Source organism: Anser brachyrhynchus, assembly GCF_964034855.1.
Source record: "Anser brachyrhynchus genome assembly, chromosome: Z".
Classification (NCBI taxonomy): Eukaryota; Metazoa; Chordata; class Aves; order Anseriformes; family Anatidae; genus Anser; species Anser brachyrhynchus.
Window position 1 is genome coordinate 49,606,622 of NC_137697.1, and position 19,764 is coordinate 49,626,385.

The 19,764-nt window shown below is 42.6% G+C and overlaps 1 protein-coding gene across 2 annotated transcripts in view; it reads right to left on the reverse strand.

Moving 5' to 3' along the window:
- RNF38 (ring finger protein 38) overlaps window positions 1-19,764 on the reverse strand; it is a 126,057-nt gene that overhangs the window by 99,815 nt on the left and 6,478 nt on the right. Inside the window, exon 2 of one of the 2 annotated variants that reach the window (XM_080574861.1) lies at window positions 12,428-12,512. The exons of the other annotated variant lie outside the window; for it this stretch is intronic. Coding sequence (XP_080430987.1) covers window positions 12,428-12,512 — 85 coding nt within the window. The remainder of the gene's footprint in view (window positions 1-12,427; window positions 12,513-19,764) is intronic. 2 annotated transcript variants of the gene reach the window in all.

Here is a 19,764-nt window from a genome sequence, read left to right on the forward strand (position 1 = left end):
CAGTTATTAAAGCAGACTGTGAGGTATGGTGCTTCCATAGTTATTTCTGCTTTGTAGCTCTGAGGAATTATTTGCAACTGGACAGCCATATTCCTTTACATTCTGCACATTCAGTAGGCACTCCTAAGGCACATGGGAAATTCCGTGTTTTCTACCTACACAGTTTTTCACACCTGCTAGTTTAAAAGCTGATCACCCACCCTGGAGGCTGAGCCTGAATGACAGACCTGTGACCCACTTACTCCTCCATACTGCAGTAAAAAATAAAGAGAGGTGACTGCATACATGTAAAAGCATACACATGTACACAGGAGACTAACACAACAACTTTCTGTCTAGGCTACTAACAGATTTTCTGGTTTGTCTGTCCCCAAGAGGCCGCAATATGACATACAAGACTTCCTGAAACACAACCGAAAGTACCTAGTGCTTAACTCTATTCAGAGATCATCCTCACAAATACACAGTAGCTCAAGAGGCTTGCCAGTGAGGGAGGACAGCAAATTGGTAAAAGAAAAGTGAAAGGATTCAATTCAACTTGTTACTAACATTCTCACAAAGCAATACACAATTTTGTATTAGCTCCTTGGTTTCATCTTTTACAGAGAAAAAGGTATCACAGCTGAAAGAAAACAAATTTTTCAAAACCCTGTACCTGTTTCAAAATTCCAGCTGAACTTTTCAAATGGCCTTAAAGTAAAATCACATTACAAATGAGAAGTGATCTTCAGGAAATGGCTGAAATACTATAACTTGCACAATGCTAATTTTAACCTCTCTGGATATTGTGACAGTGGGAAAACCACCATGTTTCCCCCTGTACCCCTCCCTCAGTGACCGGATACTCGGCACAGAGAAGGGTCATCCACCGCTTCCCTTTCGCCTCACCTTTCAAAGTTCAGCACCACACGCTGAACCTGCACAAATCTCACCCGCGATTCCCCTGTGGTCATACCTTGGACGTCATTAACAAGTCCACCACGTCTACAAGACAACAACCCCCTGCTGCCATTTTACAAAGAGTTGACTTGGCAAATGTTCGCCTCCTTTTCTGTCTGATCCTCTGGCGCGCGGTGCATGCTGACGACAGGCTGGTTTCCTAACCATGACAGGACTGCTTTCATTGATCTCAGCTGCAGTTACACATGCCCAGAGCTCTGCAAAACCAGACAATGGGTTTATAGGAAGGGAAAAAGAAAGAGCTCCTGCAAAAAGCATGGGCTGCACAGTTTATTTGCCTGACACGAGGTATTGGAGGCAGGAACAGAACTCAGTCTGCCATGGCAGTTCCCACAGTCATAGCCACCACAGCCTTTCTGGGCTGGAAGGCTCTGTCCCAGACGCTGCTCATTTTCACACGTGACATGACGAGGGGATGCTACAGGCCAGATGCTCTCGTGATGCACCCTGACTTGTTCTGCAGCAGGATCCGCTGCCTGCTCTGGCCACAAAGCTGAAGTGCAATTAAAAAAAAAAAGTCTTATGTACTGTAAGGCAACATCATAAATACATCTCAGAAAGTTATTTTAAGGCTGTCCATGCAACTCAAAGGTTACAAAGCAAGTAATTCAAAATATCCCAGATTAACTCCAAATACTGCACTTTAAAAATACCTTTATTTTCTTGCTATTTTAGACAAGAGCTCACCAGAAATTTAATTCTGCAGAATGAGGACAACATACAAACTCTGCTCCACACAGGAAACCTCAGCAAAGCAATGGGGATTTCAGCCCTCCTGAAATCCTACTGACACAGCAAGTGAGCATCCAGAAGCAGCTGGAATCTGCAAGGACCAGCTAACAGACTGGAAGGATGAAGAGACTTCCACCTCCACGGGTCCCTGCTACGCAGCTCACTGTGATCCCTAATCCGACTCTGGAAAGAGAGATTTACCCAACTGCTACAGGAAGGTCTTGTCCTTCTGCCAAAACCTCTGCATCTTTCTAACCATAACCTTCTGTAAACCACATCGCATGACATAAAGAGCTCCTTTAAGCCAGGAAATTACAAATTTCACCCTGTTCCACTGCTTCTCATGCAGCCAAACTCACAATCTGTAAGGGCTGTGTGCCCTGTAGCCACCCGACAGACAGGAGTCCACCCGGGCACACGTTGGCACACTTGCAGCCTCACCACGCTTTCTTTCACATGGGGGGCAAAACATCCCACATCAGCACTCCCACCCACTGCTGGTTTCCACAGCTGAGATGCCACAGCTTCTTAATGAAATCGTTGCAAGAGCACATACAGCACAGGGGGAAGGAAAGAAAATGTGGGATGTTTTTCTTAATCCTCTTCCACTCAGGCACAGACAAGCCTGTAAAACAATTCAGTTTCAGGCAGAGTAAGCATGAAAAATAGAACAAAAAAGTAATATTCTCCCAGTTCCTGCAGTCTTATTACCCCGAAGAGCTGAGTCACATAAGGTGCTGTTACCTAACACCTCCTGTAATTATGACAACATTCATCACGTTTTTGGTGTTTTTTTTTTTTATTTTATTTTAATAAAATTAGAAGAGAGACCAAGCACACTGCACAGCAACAAACGGGTTTATTTTCCGTATAAATGATCAGAGACATTTTGTGTTTTAGTTTCAAAATTTTTTGTTTGTTTGTTTTTAGAATTATTCTTTCTTTGTACTTGGAATTTTTTCACAAGCTCCACCAAACTGGTTACTCAAGCAGCTGACAACACCAAGGTGTCCACAGAAAATATTAGCTTAAAAAAAAATAAATACAAATCAAAGCAGGAAATTGGCCAAAGGCAAATCAGAAAAAAAAAAAAAAAAAACCTCTCTGGGCTAAAACTGCACATACAACAAAATGAGCAAGCAAGGAATAAAAAACTGCAATAACACCATCAAACTTGACATAAGCCTTGAAAGAAATAAAGTATAACTTCTGTGAATCATAAAAAAAAGATTTGTCTTTGCTCAGCAACTACAGACTATATGCAGAAGATCCACTATGAGGCACATGACTACAATGTTAAATACGTGAAGAACCCAGACATTCTGCATCTTTAAGTCTTAAAGCACTTTAAAGGTAATTAAGCATCATTATGCATTATAGTCTGTGCTTTGACAACTGTTTTATGACTTCAAGGGAAAAAGTTACAGGAACAGCTGTCCAAGACATTCTGTGCTAGAAATGCTGACTACCCAGACAGTCTGTTACAGCTGATGTCATTTTTACTCAGTGGTGACAGTAACCCAATTGAAAAGTTAAATAGATTATAATTAATAATAAATTAAATTGTTAAAAGTTAGAAACATTCTGAACCAGCATTCACAGAGGACAGAAAAAACAGGCATATAAGACACACACATTAGCATTCACAGTTTAAAAAAAAAATGATAATAGAAAAAGCATAACCAACAAAATACAGCTACACCAGGAAAGCTAGGGAAAGAAGAACACATTTCTCCAGTACATTTTCGACAAATGTATGACAGGAGTTTAACTACACCCCTGAAATAAATTAATGATGCATCAACTGGGAGGTGAGAAACGTGTTTGGAAAGGGAGAATTTCAAACGGACCACTTTCCCCTTCACCACTCCTCTTTCAGCTTGTTTTCTGAGCAGCTCCTTGCTCCTGTTCTGGCGGTCTCTTTCTGAACAGCCCACCAAAGCGCTGCTCCTGAACTCCTGGCAGCGTCTTCGGCAGCGGTAGCCACCAACAAGGACAAACGCTTCTATCACCACTGCACCCCCTGCAAAGCTGCCTCTCGTTGTAAGGCAACTTCTGGCCCTGCTACCAAGACGTGAACAACACGTTTCAACACACAACACTTCCGGAGCCACTTGTCTGAAACTCCATTGCCTGGAGATCCTTGCAGTCCCACAAAAAAAACAAAGCAAGGGGCACAAAACCACCACCGCAGCAGTCCGGCTGCAGTAGCGCTGCCTTCCCGGGGACGTGTTTTCAGCGCCGTCACTGAAGCTGCCCAATTTAAAGGCGGCCAAATCCGTAAAACCGCACCTCAGTCACACAGGCTGAAAGAAAAGGGCCCGTGCAGTCTGCGTACTGAGGACGGCAGCACGGTGGTACCACATCGCCTAGCGCCACAGGCGAGGAGCACACGCCACCATCCCCACCACCCGCTTGAGTAGGCCCTGGGATGGCGGTAGTGGCCGGCCAGCCACAGCCTGCCCTCTGACAGGCACCAGCAGGACAGCTTTCCTCCTGTGAGAGGGCAGGTTCGTCGTCCAGCACCTCGCAGGTCTCTGCATAAGGATAATAATATATCCGTAATCTCACTGGACAGAAGGCTTTGCAGTCTACATGCAAACACTAAGAACACTGACTTCATTTGTAACATACACGGCATCCTCTGTGTCTATGGACATGAGGAACAAAGACAAGTTTCAGAGACAAAAAAAAAAACAAAACTCAGCAGTCGGGGCACAGGGCTTAGTTCTATTAAAGGCATAGAAACATACGTGTCACGCAAAGTAATATCATCAGGTAACTGTATGGAAGTCAGTGATTAGACAGGGAAGGGTGTCTTTGAAAATTACAGGAAGGACAAATCAGTAGAAAAAGCAGGGGCACACTTGAAGATTAAGGGGGGCAATTTTGCAAAAGTTCCAGATCACCCAGAAAGAGCTTTCAGGAAGTAGGAATAGGTAAAAGCAGAAAGTACATCCAGCATGAGATAACAATTGTAACAATTTATGAGACAATCACACATCACAAGATCTAACCTTAAGATACTTTAAAAAAAATAAGATTTACAGGGACCAGAAGCTGATGATGTTATTCACAGAATAAACAGAGGAGCAAAACGAAAAGGTGAAGTAACTGCCTAGCCCTTGAGAAGCTGAACCATGTTCACTAAACAGTCTTTCATTCCCTGAAGCCAGTTTTGCTCAACCTACACCAGCTTGGTAAATCATTTCACCTGGCCTCTCTCTTACTCCATCACTCTGACATGCTGTGGTAAGTCAGTAAGGGATGCTCTTCAGAAGAAAACTTACCCTGAGCTGACAAACAGAACAGCTGTCCTGTTTGTACGCTATAGCAAAGACTGAACCACAGCAGAGAAATTCACCTTCAAGCACTAAGCAGTAGTTCAGTACCACACTTACTGCTTTAACTGTTCAATTTTCTTTCTTTCTTAATCCCAAACGTGCCAGAGCTATTTGATACTATGACTAGGTACGCTGTCACATCCAACACCAGTACCAAGATGCCCATTTCTCTCACTGTAGCACTTTTTCCACTTATTTCACTCATCCTTCTTTCAGCACAGACATTAACGATAACCTGAGGCACGCTGTCAAATAATACAAAATTAACAACATGAAGGTAAACATCTAGCCAGTAACCTAGGTCAACAAGCACATTAACGATAACCTACATTTCACTGAAGGCTTCTTTTTAATAGAAGGTATTAATGCTGTCCATAATGGACACTGTGGCTTCCCCATCCGACAGATGACTCAAATACTCACTCATTTCTTAAGCGGGACAGCAAGCAGGCATCATGTATCAGGAAGCTCTTTCGTGACGCTGCCCCAAATAGAAGTCAATATATTCACAAGCACATTGTCAGTACCGTGTTTACTTTGCCTCTGAAAACCAAAGCTTTCAGAACAAGAAGACTGCGCACAGTGTGCCACTACCACATACAGTCAGGAGACTTTTCCACAATAGCATTATTTAAACCTTATTTAAGAAACTTACAGCTCTCAGGATAATTACTGCACTGGAATGATTCTTTTGTTCTCTCTTGAAAAGAGAAACAAAGCAGACTGAAGACATACTTTTTGGTCTTGCTAATTTCAAGGAAGCCACAAGATGTCATAACTAGGGGACAGAAGCCAAACTCCCTAAGCAAGGTGGAAAAACGCAATCTGAAGTGGAAATACAGCATACAACTTGAAGCAGCTCTCACAGCAACCTGCTGGACTCCAGCAGACATTTTTAGATCTTCCAGTCTCCGTCTGAATTCAGTGAAGCTACAGTTTTGAGCACTCTGGCTTGACAGCAAGATCACCCAGTAGGATCTCTCTGTGGAAAAGAGGTGATGCCAGCAGTGGGATCTGCAAGGGAAACATTCCCAGAGAACAGGTGAAAGAGGGATCAGTAGATTCACAGCTCATCATGAAGAAGCAGTGAGGGGGGTAATATAAAAGCTTCGTAATTATTCACAGCAATTAAAATAAATGCTGTTGACCATAAAACTGGTTACATACCATTTAAACTAGGAAAAGTGGTTTAAGTAATTTAATAAGTGAAAGTGGGAAGAGGGCCAGCAAATATCTTCAAGGAGGTGGAAAGGGGAGCAACAACACAGGACCATGAATGAAAAGAGGGAGCCACCTCTGCCACAGACCTCTGCCACCCATGTCAGGCACTGCCTCCACATTTCCCAAAGACCCTCAGGAGCAGGCAGAGCAGCACGTTGCCAGTAATGGAAACGGGGCAAGTGTGATTGAGCCAGCCCCACGCAGACATGCAAGCATGCTGGATGAAGTGGGCAGAGCTGTTCCTCTAAGGAGTGTTCATGCTCATCTTTCTAGCATGGTTCTGCAAAACTAGGCAAGGATTTAAAAGCTTCAACGTAATCCTTGCTTTCTAGTCTACTAAGGTCAGACACAACCTGCGGTCAACACAGAGGACAGACAACAGAGAGTTATGAAAGGATTTAACACAGGATTTAACACATTGGGCAAATAAAGTGACAGATGAAATTCAGTACCAATAAATACAAAGGAACCCAAACAAGGAGGAAAATAAACCCAGTTACACTTGTGGACCAAAATCTTTCTTCTCCTGCCTCTCCTTAAAATGAAAAAGACTTTGCTTCTGATAGAATTAAGAGATGAACATTCAGAATCAGCAGGAAAGGGCCATGGAACAAGACTGAAGATGCCATAAAATCAAGGTTAGCTAGTACCTCGAAAATTGCATTCTCGAGAGCCTATAACTCAAATCACAAAACAGTGGTAAAACAAACAAGAGGGGAAAGAAGACAACATATAGACCTGGACCTTTCAGCTTTGAAGACAGAAGGCTGATCATCAGTTCATGAGACCACGGAGAAAGTAGACAAGTTATTCACTGTGCCTCAAAAATAAGGTCTAGTTACTGAATACAATGTGCCCGATGGTTTAGTGGGTGACTTTGGTAGCAATGGGTTAGTTGGACCAGATGATCTTGGAGGTCTTTTCCAACCTTAATGATTCTGTGATTCAATACAACTTCCAGCTCAGAAGTTCCCAACCAGGACTCCCTAAAGCTGGGGTGATACAATGAGAAGGATTATTTGGTCTGTGCTTCACTCACAGTAGGTTGAGTAGGTTCTCAAGCACCTACTGTAGATCAGCAGCAGCAAAAAGGTACAATCTAGACTGATCTAGGACTAACCTGTATCTGACAACATGAGAACAATTTGTTCCAAAAATACTGTTTGCCTTCCACAAACATCCCTATAGACACTCAAGTCCAATTACAGGTAAGTTCCAGGTTTTGCAAAGCACTTCAGTACTCGTGTGCGGACTCAGGAAAGCAGCAGAACGGAACAAGCATCACCAGAGCAAACAACAGCAGTTCCTCTCAATGTAGAAAACTCATTTACAGACATTTTGTGGCTTACCGGGCATAAGCAGTTTTCCCCTGTTGGAGGAGTCCTATCACAGACTGACAGGTGCCTTAACAGGGCAGCAGAAACCTCCTGGCATGAGATCAGACAAAATCTATATGGCACTTTCTCCCCACTTAGAGAGTGGTCTGCTTGATTACCAGTTTTTCTCCTTGCTGTGTGCATTTGCTGCGTTTTGCAAAATAAAGCTTCTCTAAGCATGACAGCAATTTAAGTAAAAACATTCTGACCCAGGAAGCAATAAAGTATGACACGCTATTTCCTGGTTCGGGAGCCAGGTACCAAGCCCATGATTTTCCTGGAATGCGACCAAGTGCCAGGTGTTGGTTTCTGGCAGGATACACAGACTGAGGAAAAACCTGAAGTTTGTTTTGATTGCCTAACACTTAGTACGTGACAGACGCCTTTTTGACCGGGTACCTGGAAAATGAAACTAAAGAATGGCAGATAAAGTTGAGGCTGGAGAAATTAAGAGAGAGAAAGACCTTCTGAAAACGGTATCTCTGTTTCCCTTCCTCCCCAAATCACCCAGGGGAGATGGATGGTAAGAGAAGCTGGAATGAACAGTAATACTATTCGGAGAGAGGGTTTCAGTACCAAGGAAATAGCCACAGATATGTGTGGCCAAGACTATGCATGAGTAAAAAGGGAACTACTGGGTTCCAGACCACCTCCCAGAGACAAGCTCAGCCCAAGGACTCTCCCATATTAAAAGATGAAAAGATTCCCCCTTCTGCCAACAGTGGGATGTTACAACACGTTCAAAGTGTCTGTTAATGGGAACCCAACATGGGACAGCAACTACAGTAAGTACTTCCAAATGCACAAAGTCTCTCAGAAGCCATCAGAAGCACTAGAAGACCCTGCTTACTTCTCCTAATAGTCCTACATCAAGACCTTCTTCTTTCAAGAGCTAATTTGAGAGAGTAAACCACAATCCAGCTTTCACAACTCAAGTACTATCAGTAGCTGGGTTTAATAAGCAACTGAACATTAGTTCTCCTAAAGTAAAATGACAAAGCTTTATACTCTGGATTTCTAGATGCAAATCCTCACTTGTCTAACTGCCAATATTTTATGTGTTATTTTCATAACAAAAGCAGCTCTTACAGTGGGAAACTCTCCCAACTTTAACACAAAATTGTTTCCCTCCAATACTGGCAACCATACTACAAAGTTTAAGAGGGTGTACTCTGAGATGAAAATAACCGATATCAGAATGATGTTAATGAACAGCTTTGCCAGAAAAAAAAAAAAAGTCACTCATTTAGTTTTATAGGACAGGCTTAATACAGTTTTGTGAAAAGACAGCATGCACTTGGGTTAAAGACAGGTCTTCTGCATTTTCCTTGTTAAGAAAGAAATGCCACCAATTCTTCAGCGTGTGCCTTAAGCACAGCTTGCATCATATTCACACCTGTGCGTACCAAAACATGAGGCAAAAAGCACCCAAAAATGTGCCTGCTGAAAGCACAAGAGGAAGGCACTGGGGCTACCTGAGCAAACCACATGAAGCCCTGTAAAAATTCCACTCAGCTGCCGGGGCTGGTGCCTACCAGCCTGTAAGCCTGTGGCTTGCTGAGCCGCAGGGGACTAGGCAGGATCGATCGCTACCCGCACAATGGCAGGGCTCTAGCCTCAGACTCCTGAACAGCGAGGATTACTCAACACAGCGAGTGGAAACCAAGCTATTCTATCTGATTCATGCAGAAACTGAATCACATGAATGAAGGTGCAGTTCAGAGAAATGTTATCTGCACACTGAGGACATTCCATCTACGCAGTCATTTTAAACACTGTTTTTCAGTCACTTTGCATTACCGTAGAGCTGCAAGCAACAGAAAACAAAACCTTTACTTCTGATGTACCGAAACGCTCTCCCTCCCCCTACCAAATATGTCCCTTCAGCATTGATGCTGTCTCTATCACTACTAATCTCTACAGGGGGAATAAATGCATATTTTATTAACAGCCAAAAATATAAATAACTGTCATCAATATTTGTTTACTTTTGCAAAACACCCATTTACTGTGTGAGTCTGTTTGAAATTTAATCTGTATATGCTAAAAGCCCTCTAAGGACTCCACAGACATTACTAGTTATGGCAAACTATATTTCAGTTTATTAAAAAGAAGAATTCTCTATATTCAACAATGTAGTAGCTATCAGCCCTTCCCTGTTACTCAGTGCCCCTAGCAATTTACTAGAAGGTACCGTGGATGAAGAGAGACAGAAACAAGCATCACTTAGAAGTCACCAGGCAGATTGAAAAGTAATTGCAAGGTTTTTGCTTTGTTTCTTGATTACACTCTAGGGCAGCACTGTCACTGAGGGAAACACTTCCACCCCTCCCATACAGCATGGGTAAGGATCATGGGATCATCCACACAGATGCCCTGTGAACCCAGACAAGGGATTTACCTCATTTAACACTTTATGTCAGCATTCATCCAGCTTAGGATGGAGGTGGTCGGAAGCCAGGGTGATAGATAACAGGCTGCCTTTTCCGCTACTCCAGCTGCAGCTTAAGTGTGCATGACGTTATGGCCTTAGAAACATGGTTAATTTTCATGACATTCCTTATACTGTTTCTAGATGGTTAATAAAGGCGTGATTGCCTGATTTAGAGCTTCATGACATCAACTAGAGAAAACACACACGAGAGAGATAAGGCAAATGCTTTCCGAACTCTGAAGAGACCAAAGCTGGTCTTGTCTGCCTTTTATGCAACTGATTCCAGTCAAACACTCCAAAGGTTTATGGAAAAAAAAAAAAAAAAAAAAAAAAGTCTTGCAGCATGCCCTAATTTCACCTGCCTCCCATTTTGCTGTGAAGGCCACATAGCCTCATGCTCAATGTGAAGACAGCGACTGCCTAATATTGAAACACTCCTAGCAAAGATGCAGACAGTGTTCTTTACCCCGAAGACTGTCTGTCATCACAGTAAAAGCCTCCTGGAGGAACTGCCTGCTTTAGAGTTTATGAAAAGGCCTTACACCCACTCAATCCAGTGAAAAATTGATCCTTTCAAATGTACTTCATAAAATTTTCTATGAACAATACTGGTATCTTGGATAAGCCACAGCACCTGCATTACTTCAGATGGCTTGAAATGGGCAGCTTTTTACCATAGCACACAATACCAGAGGGGTCGCCTAAAGCAACACAAACTGATCCTTACAAAAACAAAAGCCCTTAACCATTCCTTCTTGGTAAGCAAACCAAATGTTCCTTGGAAAGCAGCACTTCCTTACAAACACAAGGATAGAAGCCATTTCCCCCTCCTCCTCATTCAAAAATGCCATGCACCCTTCTAGAGACATGGTCTGGATGATTAGGAAAGATTGTTACTCTCAATTATTGCCAACTACTTGGATGACGTCTGTTCTGACATGAAAATCTGTAACAAAGCTCCTTCTGTCCTTGCGATGGGCACAACTGCTGTCTGAAATTTACTCTGAACATCACAACCCTCAGCATTTGACCACAAGATAGGTGCTAGTCACATGTAATCCACTTAAAAGGGTCTCACAAAAATGCATGCAGAAATCTCAGTACAGCATTTACAAAAGAATACACAAAGCGCAGCAATTCTGTCAAATGACAGAACACCAGGTCACTCTTAAGTAGATTTTGTTGCAAATCACACATCAGTCTGAACACTCCTGTTTCCATTCCATTTACATGGCTGGATTATTTCTGCATCTTTGTTAGTCTTGCAGGAGACTTCCATCTGCTGTGCGATAAACAAAACAACAACAACAAAAAGATTTCTGGAAGCCTGGGGAAAGTTAAAAATCTCAACAACCCCAAATGCTAAGCAAAAGTCATGATAATTCAGCCTTTAAGGATCTGTAAAACATCAAATGGTTTTGGTTCGGCACTTCATTTTGAATTGGGTTATTTTCTTTTCTTTACAATAGCAGATTTAACCCTCCCCCCCCTCAATCTCAAACTCGTAAGTATATGTAGAAATCCTAAAATTTCTGGCTAGTGGGTAATCTACAGAGCCTTAGCAAGATTCACAGCCCTTTTCTACAATCTTCTGCATATACAAATGCCTTTATTCAAAATTATGGCTGCTGTGCAACTCACTTTCAATTTTAGATGCAGGCTATAGGATGAGGAGGCCAGAAACACCTGCCTTTGGGGTCAACTACATTACCCTTTTCAGCTGTAGAGCTTCTCTAGGCAGCAAATGGCATAAATCATAATACAATAATCACACACAAAGCAATACAGGGTGCTGAGTTCATTCTGCTGCCTTGCATTAGCTTTTTTAACACAGCTCTTCCTATACCTCCTCTTGCCCCAGGACACCCTATGGATATTAGCTGCATTTCCTTCTTCTAGCACCTGTCTTCGAGTTGTGTTAAGATTACGAGCTTAAATTCCCTGCACAGTTAATGAACAGATAAGCACACACAGACAGGCAAGGTTTGTCTGCATCAGTTATCACAGTAATTCCAGGTCTCTTTATTCCATGCCACAATAAGGCCTTGCACACAATAACCCTTTTTCTTCACAGATTTCCACATCAGTTTCCACAGTTTTTAATTTTTTAAGTTCGGCATAAAAGAACTGCACTCTTCGTGTCTCTTAATTGAGTACAGGGCTACAGAAGTACTCAGCTCACTTTTCTTTCTAGTGGATTTCTTACTGTTTCCTTCTCTGTAGTTTCTGATTCTCAGCTGCTGCTATGTTCACCTCTGAACTTAGCTACGTCTCTCATTTTCTCATGGTCTAGCCTTGCTAGTTATCACCCACTCTCACTCTATTCCATCAGGTGTCCCCAAGCCCCATCACACTCTTACCTTTCTCAAGTATACAAGACCCAGCTCTCCCAAACACTCCCATTACCATAGCTCCTTGTGCTCCAACTGATACTGATGGCAACATCTGAAAGCAAAAGCAGCAACACAGATGCACGTCAGCCAGTACCTGTGACAGGTCCACACAGCTCAGTAGTTTTCAATTGTTCATCTAGCAGCGTAACAACAAAAATACATATTGTAGTTCACAGTGTTGTAGACACAGGAAATCCAGATTTGATCATGAGGGCAAGCAATTATAGCTACTCGACATTTTGGTCATTTTAAGCGACTAATTCCTTCTGATGGGGACCACTATTATATTTGTATGACTGAACACATTACCTCTTTTGCTTTTAATGAGGGCATAGCTGTATCCAATCCAGAACAAAGGGCTCACAGACTTAGGCACAATGCATATACACAGATTTTAAGACATATATACCGCGTTCTAATTCAGTTTTAAATACATGTGAGACGAAGCAAAGGTCTTGCGAAGTAGTGTGCAGAACTGAAGAGAAGTAGCTCAGCAGCCAGGTCAGCCAGCCCCAATAGCAAGTCATCACACAGCAGAGATGGATATTGCAGACAGTTTCACAAAAGAGCTCTGCAACATTTACAATGCACTCAGCACGCATAAATCTGGGATGTTGTAGAGCCAGTTTCCTCCCCAGCAGTATCTCTTTTCACATCCTAAGTAACACACCGATGCAATCGGGAGTCAAGGAAGTCACAACTGTTAAACCTTCTGTAAGAGGTGACTTTTAGTTATAGCAATGTGTAAGTCCATGTGCGTGCCTGTGAGCATTCCCCATGCACGGGGTGCTTGTCTCGAGCAGCAAACAAACAACTGAAAAGATGCACAGCAAAAGAGAGTTCAAACTTAAGATGCTGTGCATGTTTTGAACTCTCAACCCCTCTTTAAGAGCAACAGTATGTTAATAACAGCAATAATAACAAGCAGGAAAAAACAGAATATTCAACAGAAATGTCTATTTAAAGGAGACTTTGAACAGATAATGACTTGTAAGATATCCATCTTTCTTTCAGCACACTACCATTTATTCAGGATATTTTCTACGTCAACTGCCTGTGGGTCATCTCCAAAAGCCAAAAGAGGCCTTCCAGTTGCCTCTCCACAGTAATGAAGCTTAGCCACTGGAATTCTGGAAGTCTACAGAAATAATCTCTCCTGCCTTCCCCTCTCCAAATACAGTCCTCACAGTACATGAGCACGTCACTCCTTTAACATAGGCATAAACAGTGAAATCAACACAGACTGACAGATCACAGATCAATATTGTTTTCATGACATTTGATTTGCAAAGTTGAATCATGAGTGTTCTTGGTTACAAGGAGAATTATGCCTACACTTCTGGGGATAGCAGACCAAATCTGATCCCCAAAACCTGCCTGCATCTGCTCTGTTTCACGATGGAGTCTGGAAAGTGATATCTGCACTGCAAGGGTGAGTGAGTGAACTAAGAATTTAAGTTCTCACTACCCAAGCTTTTGCAACGCAAAATATGCTACTTCCAGAGCAAAACTCCAGGAGCTCAGACACATCCAGAGATCAAATTGCTACATTTCTTTTTTGTACATACACCAAACAAGACCCACTTCCTCTTCTTTTTGCAAGTCATAATTGGTAACAATAGCAGTTTTCTTCACATACAAAAACCTTCCTTATTAACACCATAAATACAAACTTTTAAGCCTAGTTTCGCCAGAGTTTTAGTATGAAATGCTTACAGGGACTCCAGGCACTTGGAGCAAGACAGCTTTTTGTTTACCAGAGCTCAGAATCACTTTCACATTCCAGAAATGTGTTTCGCAGAGATGTTTTTTCGGCCTCAGCCTGCTAACTATACTTTCCAAGAAGACCTCAGTACAGCCCTGGAGAACACAGATATCCACAGGCATGGGTGTCCCCTCTCCTACATGATAGGTCTCCCACATCGACACCGCTTCTCCTATGATATAACGAACAGCTCCACCAGCCACAAAGAATGATGGACACAGTAATCTGCAATAGATGTGACTCAGCCCACCAAAGCATTTTTATTACACTTCGAAATTTGTTCCTTTAGCAACTGCCTTGAAAATGACAAGCTTAATTGAATTGGGAGGGAGCAAAAGCCAGGAAAAAGCCTGGGAAGTCTGGGTATCAATCCATGTAGCTCCAGCATGACTTGTCAAATGAGTTGAGAAGAGCATAAAATTTTTGAACACAAAGGTCAACAAAACCAAAACAGAAGAAGTTAGGCAAAGAAGAAGTTAGGCAAAGCAAGATCAAAGCAAACAAACAAACAACAAATGTTTTGAAGGAAACCATCTCATACGTTCATCACATGGGGAAAAGAAGGCTTAAGCCAAAAGGTACCACATGCTCCCAGCAAGGCTGGAAATTTATTTTCAATACTAAATGTAACTAAGCAACTTCAGATTTCAAGGACTTCTAAGCTGCTGTTCTACACACGAGAACAGGCAAGTATATTGGTGAGCAGCAAAGTTCCAGGTACACCATGTCTGTAACTCTGCGTTAACAGATCAAAATGTTATCAATGGCTTATCATGTTTCTCAGAACAGGACAAACTCTCCAAGAATCAGCAATTCAAAGCCATTTTCACCTTTGAGAAGAGCATTGTTGTCACTTTAGCTACACACTGATTAAATTAACATGTAACTTTCCAGCACTGACAAAACCTACACACTAACGCTGGACAATGTCAAAGCTTCTCAGTACACCGACAGTCAACAATGTCATCCTCACTATAGTAAATGCAAACAGCATTTAAGGATTTGCACCTACTGCTGTCTGTGGAGTACATAAAATCTTTACTGGTTGTCCTGGGCCAGCATCTCTTCTCCAAACTGTAAATTCCAGCTCTAAATAGAAAATGATTTTGATATCTCTTTGCTGAACAATTCACCTGAATTTGTGTATCCCTTCAGACATAAAAGGCCTTTAAAAGTAGATATGCTGCCTTCAGAGTGAAGCTCTCCTACAGCTTTGTACAATGATAGATTGATTTCCTACGTCCTGCCTTCTGATGCAGACCATCAGACTTCTTCGCCACTGCTCTGTTTGTCACTGCAAAACTTGAGAGAAAAAAGCCAGAAGGGTAAAACAGTAGAAGAGGGAGAAACATTAACCTAAGTAAGAACTAAGATACCAGAAATATCTATCTGTCAGTTCCAGATAGAAAACACAACATCCAAAACATGCACCAAAACAACAGCAACAACAAAAAAAAGACAGGAAACAAATACTTGACCTAACATGGAAAAATTATACAAAAGAAAAATATATAAAAGTCTTTGTTTTAAAGTACTTTAAGGTCACTTTTGACCCAACCTAGGTGTAGATTCGGGAATTCCGGCAAATCCTGTTTTCCTCTTTTGGCCTCACTTACCCCTGTGCCACACAGCCTCTGTGCAGCTGGCGAAAAAGAGGTGCAGGTGACGCTGCAGTTGACCCACATTAAACAATCCACAATGATATGGGCAATTCGTCAACTTTTAAAACTCTCTTTCATAACACGGCTGTTTTAGGAGCACTCCTCTGGCCAAATCAGTAGTCACAAGAGCAGCAGTCGGTGAAGCCCGGTTTCCATGGGCCTTCACTCTGTACTTCCATGCTCCGCCCCTGCAATAACCCCACTGTCCCCCGAGTCCTCACGACCCCCTGCCATCCCCTGGGCCTCCCATGCCCCTGCCGCCCTCCACTCCTCCTGCCTGGAGGCCTGGCAGGCCTGCGGCTGCCAGCCCAGCTGGGCGCCATCAGCGCCCGTCATGCTGTGGGGACACACCGCTCGATGGCTGACTTCTCCCAAGTTGAGCATTTCCTAGCCTCCCCCGAACAACTCTGAAGTTATTTACACAGAAACAGGACTAAAAGAGCAAGCAAGCAGCTTTACATTGAATGCTGGCCTTACATTTACATGAGAAAGCAGCCCGAGGAGGTCACATACCAGAGTTTTTTGCTCTTTGCTATGCCCATATTCTGTGCTACTGACAGAATTCCTCTTTGTACCGCTACAGATGATTTCTGCTCCAGTAGATTCACCACACCACAAATACTGATAAAGTAAAGGCTAACAGACAAAGATGAAACTGTCATTGCATAACTTTTACATATTTTGTTTATTTTTTACTTATTTTACTCACACGCCTTACAAACTTCATAAAAACACCTTCCATTACCAAACAACACACCCCTTAATGCATTTAGCTGGCACCTTCTGAGACAGCGCACCCAGTATGACAGCAAAGACCAGACTCAATATCCCCTACACCTGTAATGAAAAGAAATAAAAACTGAGGTGCATGCTTTTGTCTATGAGAAGAAAACACATGCTTGTAGGTAAACCAGCAAGCACAGAAGTTAGGAAGAGGTGCTGAAAGAACACGGCTCTGCTTTCAGTGCTCATTTAAATATAAACAGCTAATTATGTTTTAATCAGAAGCATTTATATACAAATTATGCATCTCAAAAGATTTTCCGGGGTGTGTGGGAAAGAAGTGTGTTATGATGATCGCAGGGAAATATTCAAACTTCAAAAAAAGGCACACCACCTAACACGACAGAGGTGGCACTTGTATGTCCAAGAAAACTGAGTTCTCGCCATTGCTTCTGACCGCCTGCAACTAGAGCAGTCCTGAATTACTGTTACTTCTCCATGTGCAGTCAGAGAGCTGCTCAGGTGGCAAGAGACTGACTGCTGGGGCTCGCTTAGTCCAGTCCCCTCTACCATTCAGACCAAGCTGCTCAGCGCTATGCCGAGCTGAGTTCTGAGTATCCGCAAAGACAGAAATCCCACAGTGTCTCCAGGTCTCTGCTCCAGTGCCTGAACACCCCCAGAGAGAAAAAGTATTTGTTCCTAACAGCTAGTCAGAAATTCAAGCATTCCAGCCTCAGTTCTACCTGCAGCCTCCTGTCCTACCAGCGTGCAAGTATCTGTCTCCCTCTTTTCTGTGTCCTCCCACGAGGGCTAGCAGACACCACTGGGATCTCCCCTTGAGCCATCTCTCCTCCAGCTGCCCTCAGAAGAGCATGGCTGCCATCCAGCATACTGGCTGGTCACCACAGCTTGGTGTCATCCGTGAACCAGCTGGAGGACCACTGCTCCGCCAGAGACATGCTGCTGAGTAATGGGAGGCTTTACGTAAGTCTGTAAGGTGACTCCACCCTAGCCACTGTTGTTACATCATTTTCACCATATTTGCCATTCTCACAGTTTTTCCCTGTTTTTTCATACTCACTATCCCCTTTTAAACAAAAACAGCCAGAATGCAGTAAGTCCTTTAATTAATTTTTCCTTAATGCTGAAATTCCTAGTTATGACTACTTTTGGCATCACACTGTATAAAAACAGAATCAGTAAGATTTATGTCAAAAAAAACCCCATACAAACAAAAAGGATATCCATTTTTCCAAACCGGCAAATAACCAGCATACTATGAATTTACAGACTGGCAAAACATCTCCTGAGAACTCCTGTGCAGGTTTCAGAAGTAAACAACTCAGCGGTCAGATTCAGGGTCATTCAGGATGGCTGAATTTCTCTCACTGCTCAACTTAATTTAAAATTAGAACAGAGCAAAAAAAAAAAAAAAGGGTTAATTTAACATCTCCTTAATCCAGAACCGTTGCAGATTATTGGTTTAAACAAGGATTTGTATATACACATCTATGGCTTAGCATCATGGATGACCACCCAAAATATTATACAACAAAAGACCCTACGGGCACAAAAGACTGCCCTTATTTTAAAAATAAAATTACATTCTAATGAAGAAGGGAGTATTTTTCTGGGTGTGTCTCCTTCACTTTTTCAGTCCAACTCCAGCAGGCACCTACCAAGAACAACATCAAGAGTATCCTCACTCACACTTTTCTGGAAATACGCTGCTGCAGCATGTGCCACGGTTTGCTGCTTTGCTACTTCATAAGCGCCGTCACAGAATTCTTACTTTCAGCATGCTTTTCATTCCAATGACTAGAAGCATCCGCTCCTGTATCTCCAAAAATCAACAGGAATTTCTGGAACTGCTCAGAAGTGTGACCTGTATCCAACCTAAAATAATATGCAAAAGCAGTTTTCATATCATATATCATATCTTATCATATCCACTCTATGTAACCTTGCTCAAAACCACACACAAACCACAAGGATCACGGACTCCCGGTGCTTCAGCACCAGAAGGCTCAATGAGCTACTACTAGTAAATCTGCACCAAAACTCCTTCCACAAGATACCTCTTACTCTTGCGTGGCTTGCTGCCATACCAGTTCACAAACAGGAAAAAAGCGATGCCACTCAGAAGATCTATAGAAAGCCTGCACGCACCAAAAATAGGCAGACAAACAGGTTATGAGAGGGGCCATAAAAAGTACATAGAAATACTGAGCCGTAGGGACAAAAAACCACAATTCAGATCCTGCAATGAGTTGCACGTGCTCTTAATGAATGCAGAAGCATCCACATGCCCAAGAGACAAATCTTGGTGGAGCACAAACCCAAGCAGACTATAAACATAAGCCTCTAGCATTTTCACCGTGGAACCAGAACGTACCCCAGCTGCAAAAAAGGATGAGAGGGGACGTTTTTCAGCTGTGGTGCAAACAGGCAGCAAATGTTCCCAGCCCATGTGCTGCAGCTCCTTGGTGTGGGTCCAGCCAGCCAGCGCTCGTTGCTGCTCCACGCGTCCCCCAGCAGCCCCGGCTGCTTCACTTGCACGGTTAATGTTCCTGGCCATACTCGGCGGGTCAGAAATCCCTCCCCAGTCTCTCCTACTAACAAAAGTCATGCAAACAGATGTCCTCCATGACTTTTAGCAACTTTTAGGCTATTTAAGTGTTTGTAACGGGTAATTTTCCAAGTACTCATATTAGGAGGTATTTAAAAAAAAATAAATCACAGAATTCATATTTAGCTCTATTCGTCAACACAGATTGACAGAAAACTTATTATTTAACATAAATGACAACCTTTCTCCTGCCCTCCTTCTGATAAAAGGTGCCCTGGAGCACACATTAGTAGCATAAGAGAAAAGTGCAATTCCTTATTCATAAGGAGAAATGCCAAACAATCTTAAGTACGTCTTTAACGGTGTAAGTAGCGTTCTTTACAGTACGACTGTATACGGCAGAAGCCTCTTGTGCTACAGTTGTGCACGTTATATAAAAGAATAAAAACTCAAAGGTTTAAGTGAACTTCTTGATTTTTATGCAATTAAGGAGATGGCGCATGTCCTCTTTCAAGCTCATCGCTTCCCAATTTCCCAGCAGCTGGTGACCAAGCCCAAATGCTCAGATGTATGAGCTCAGAAATAC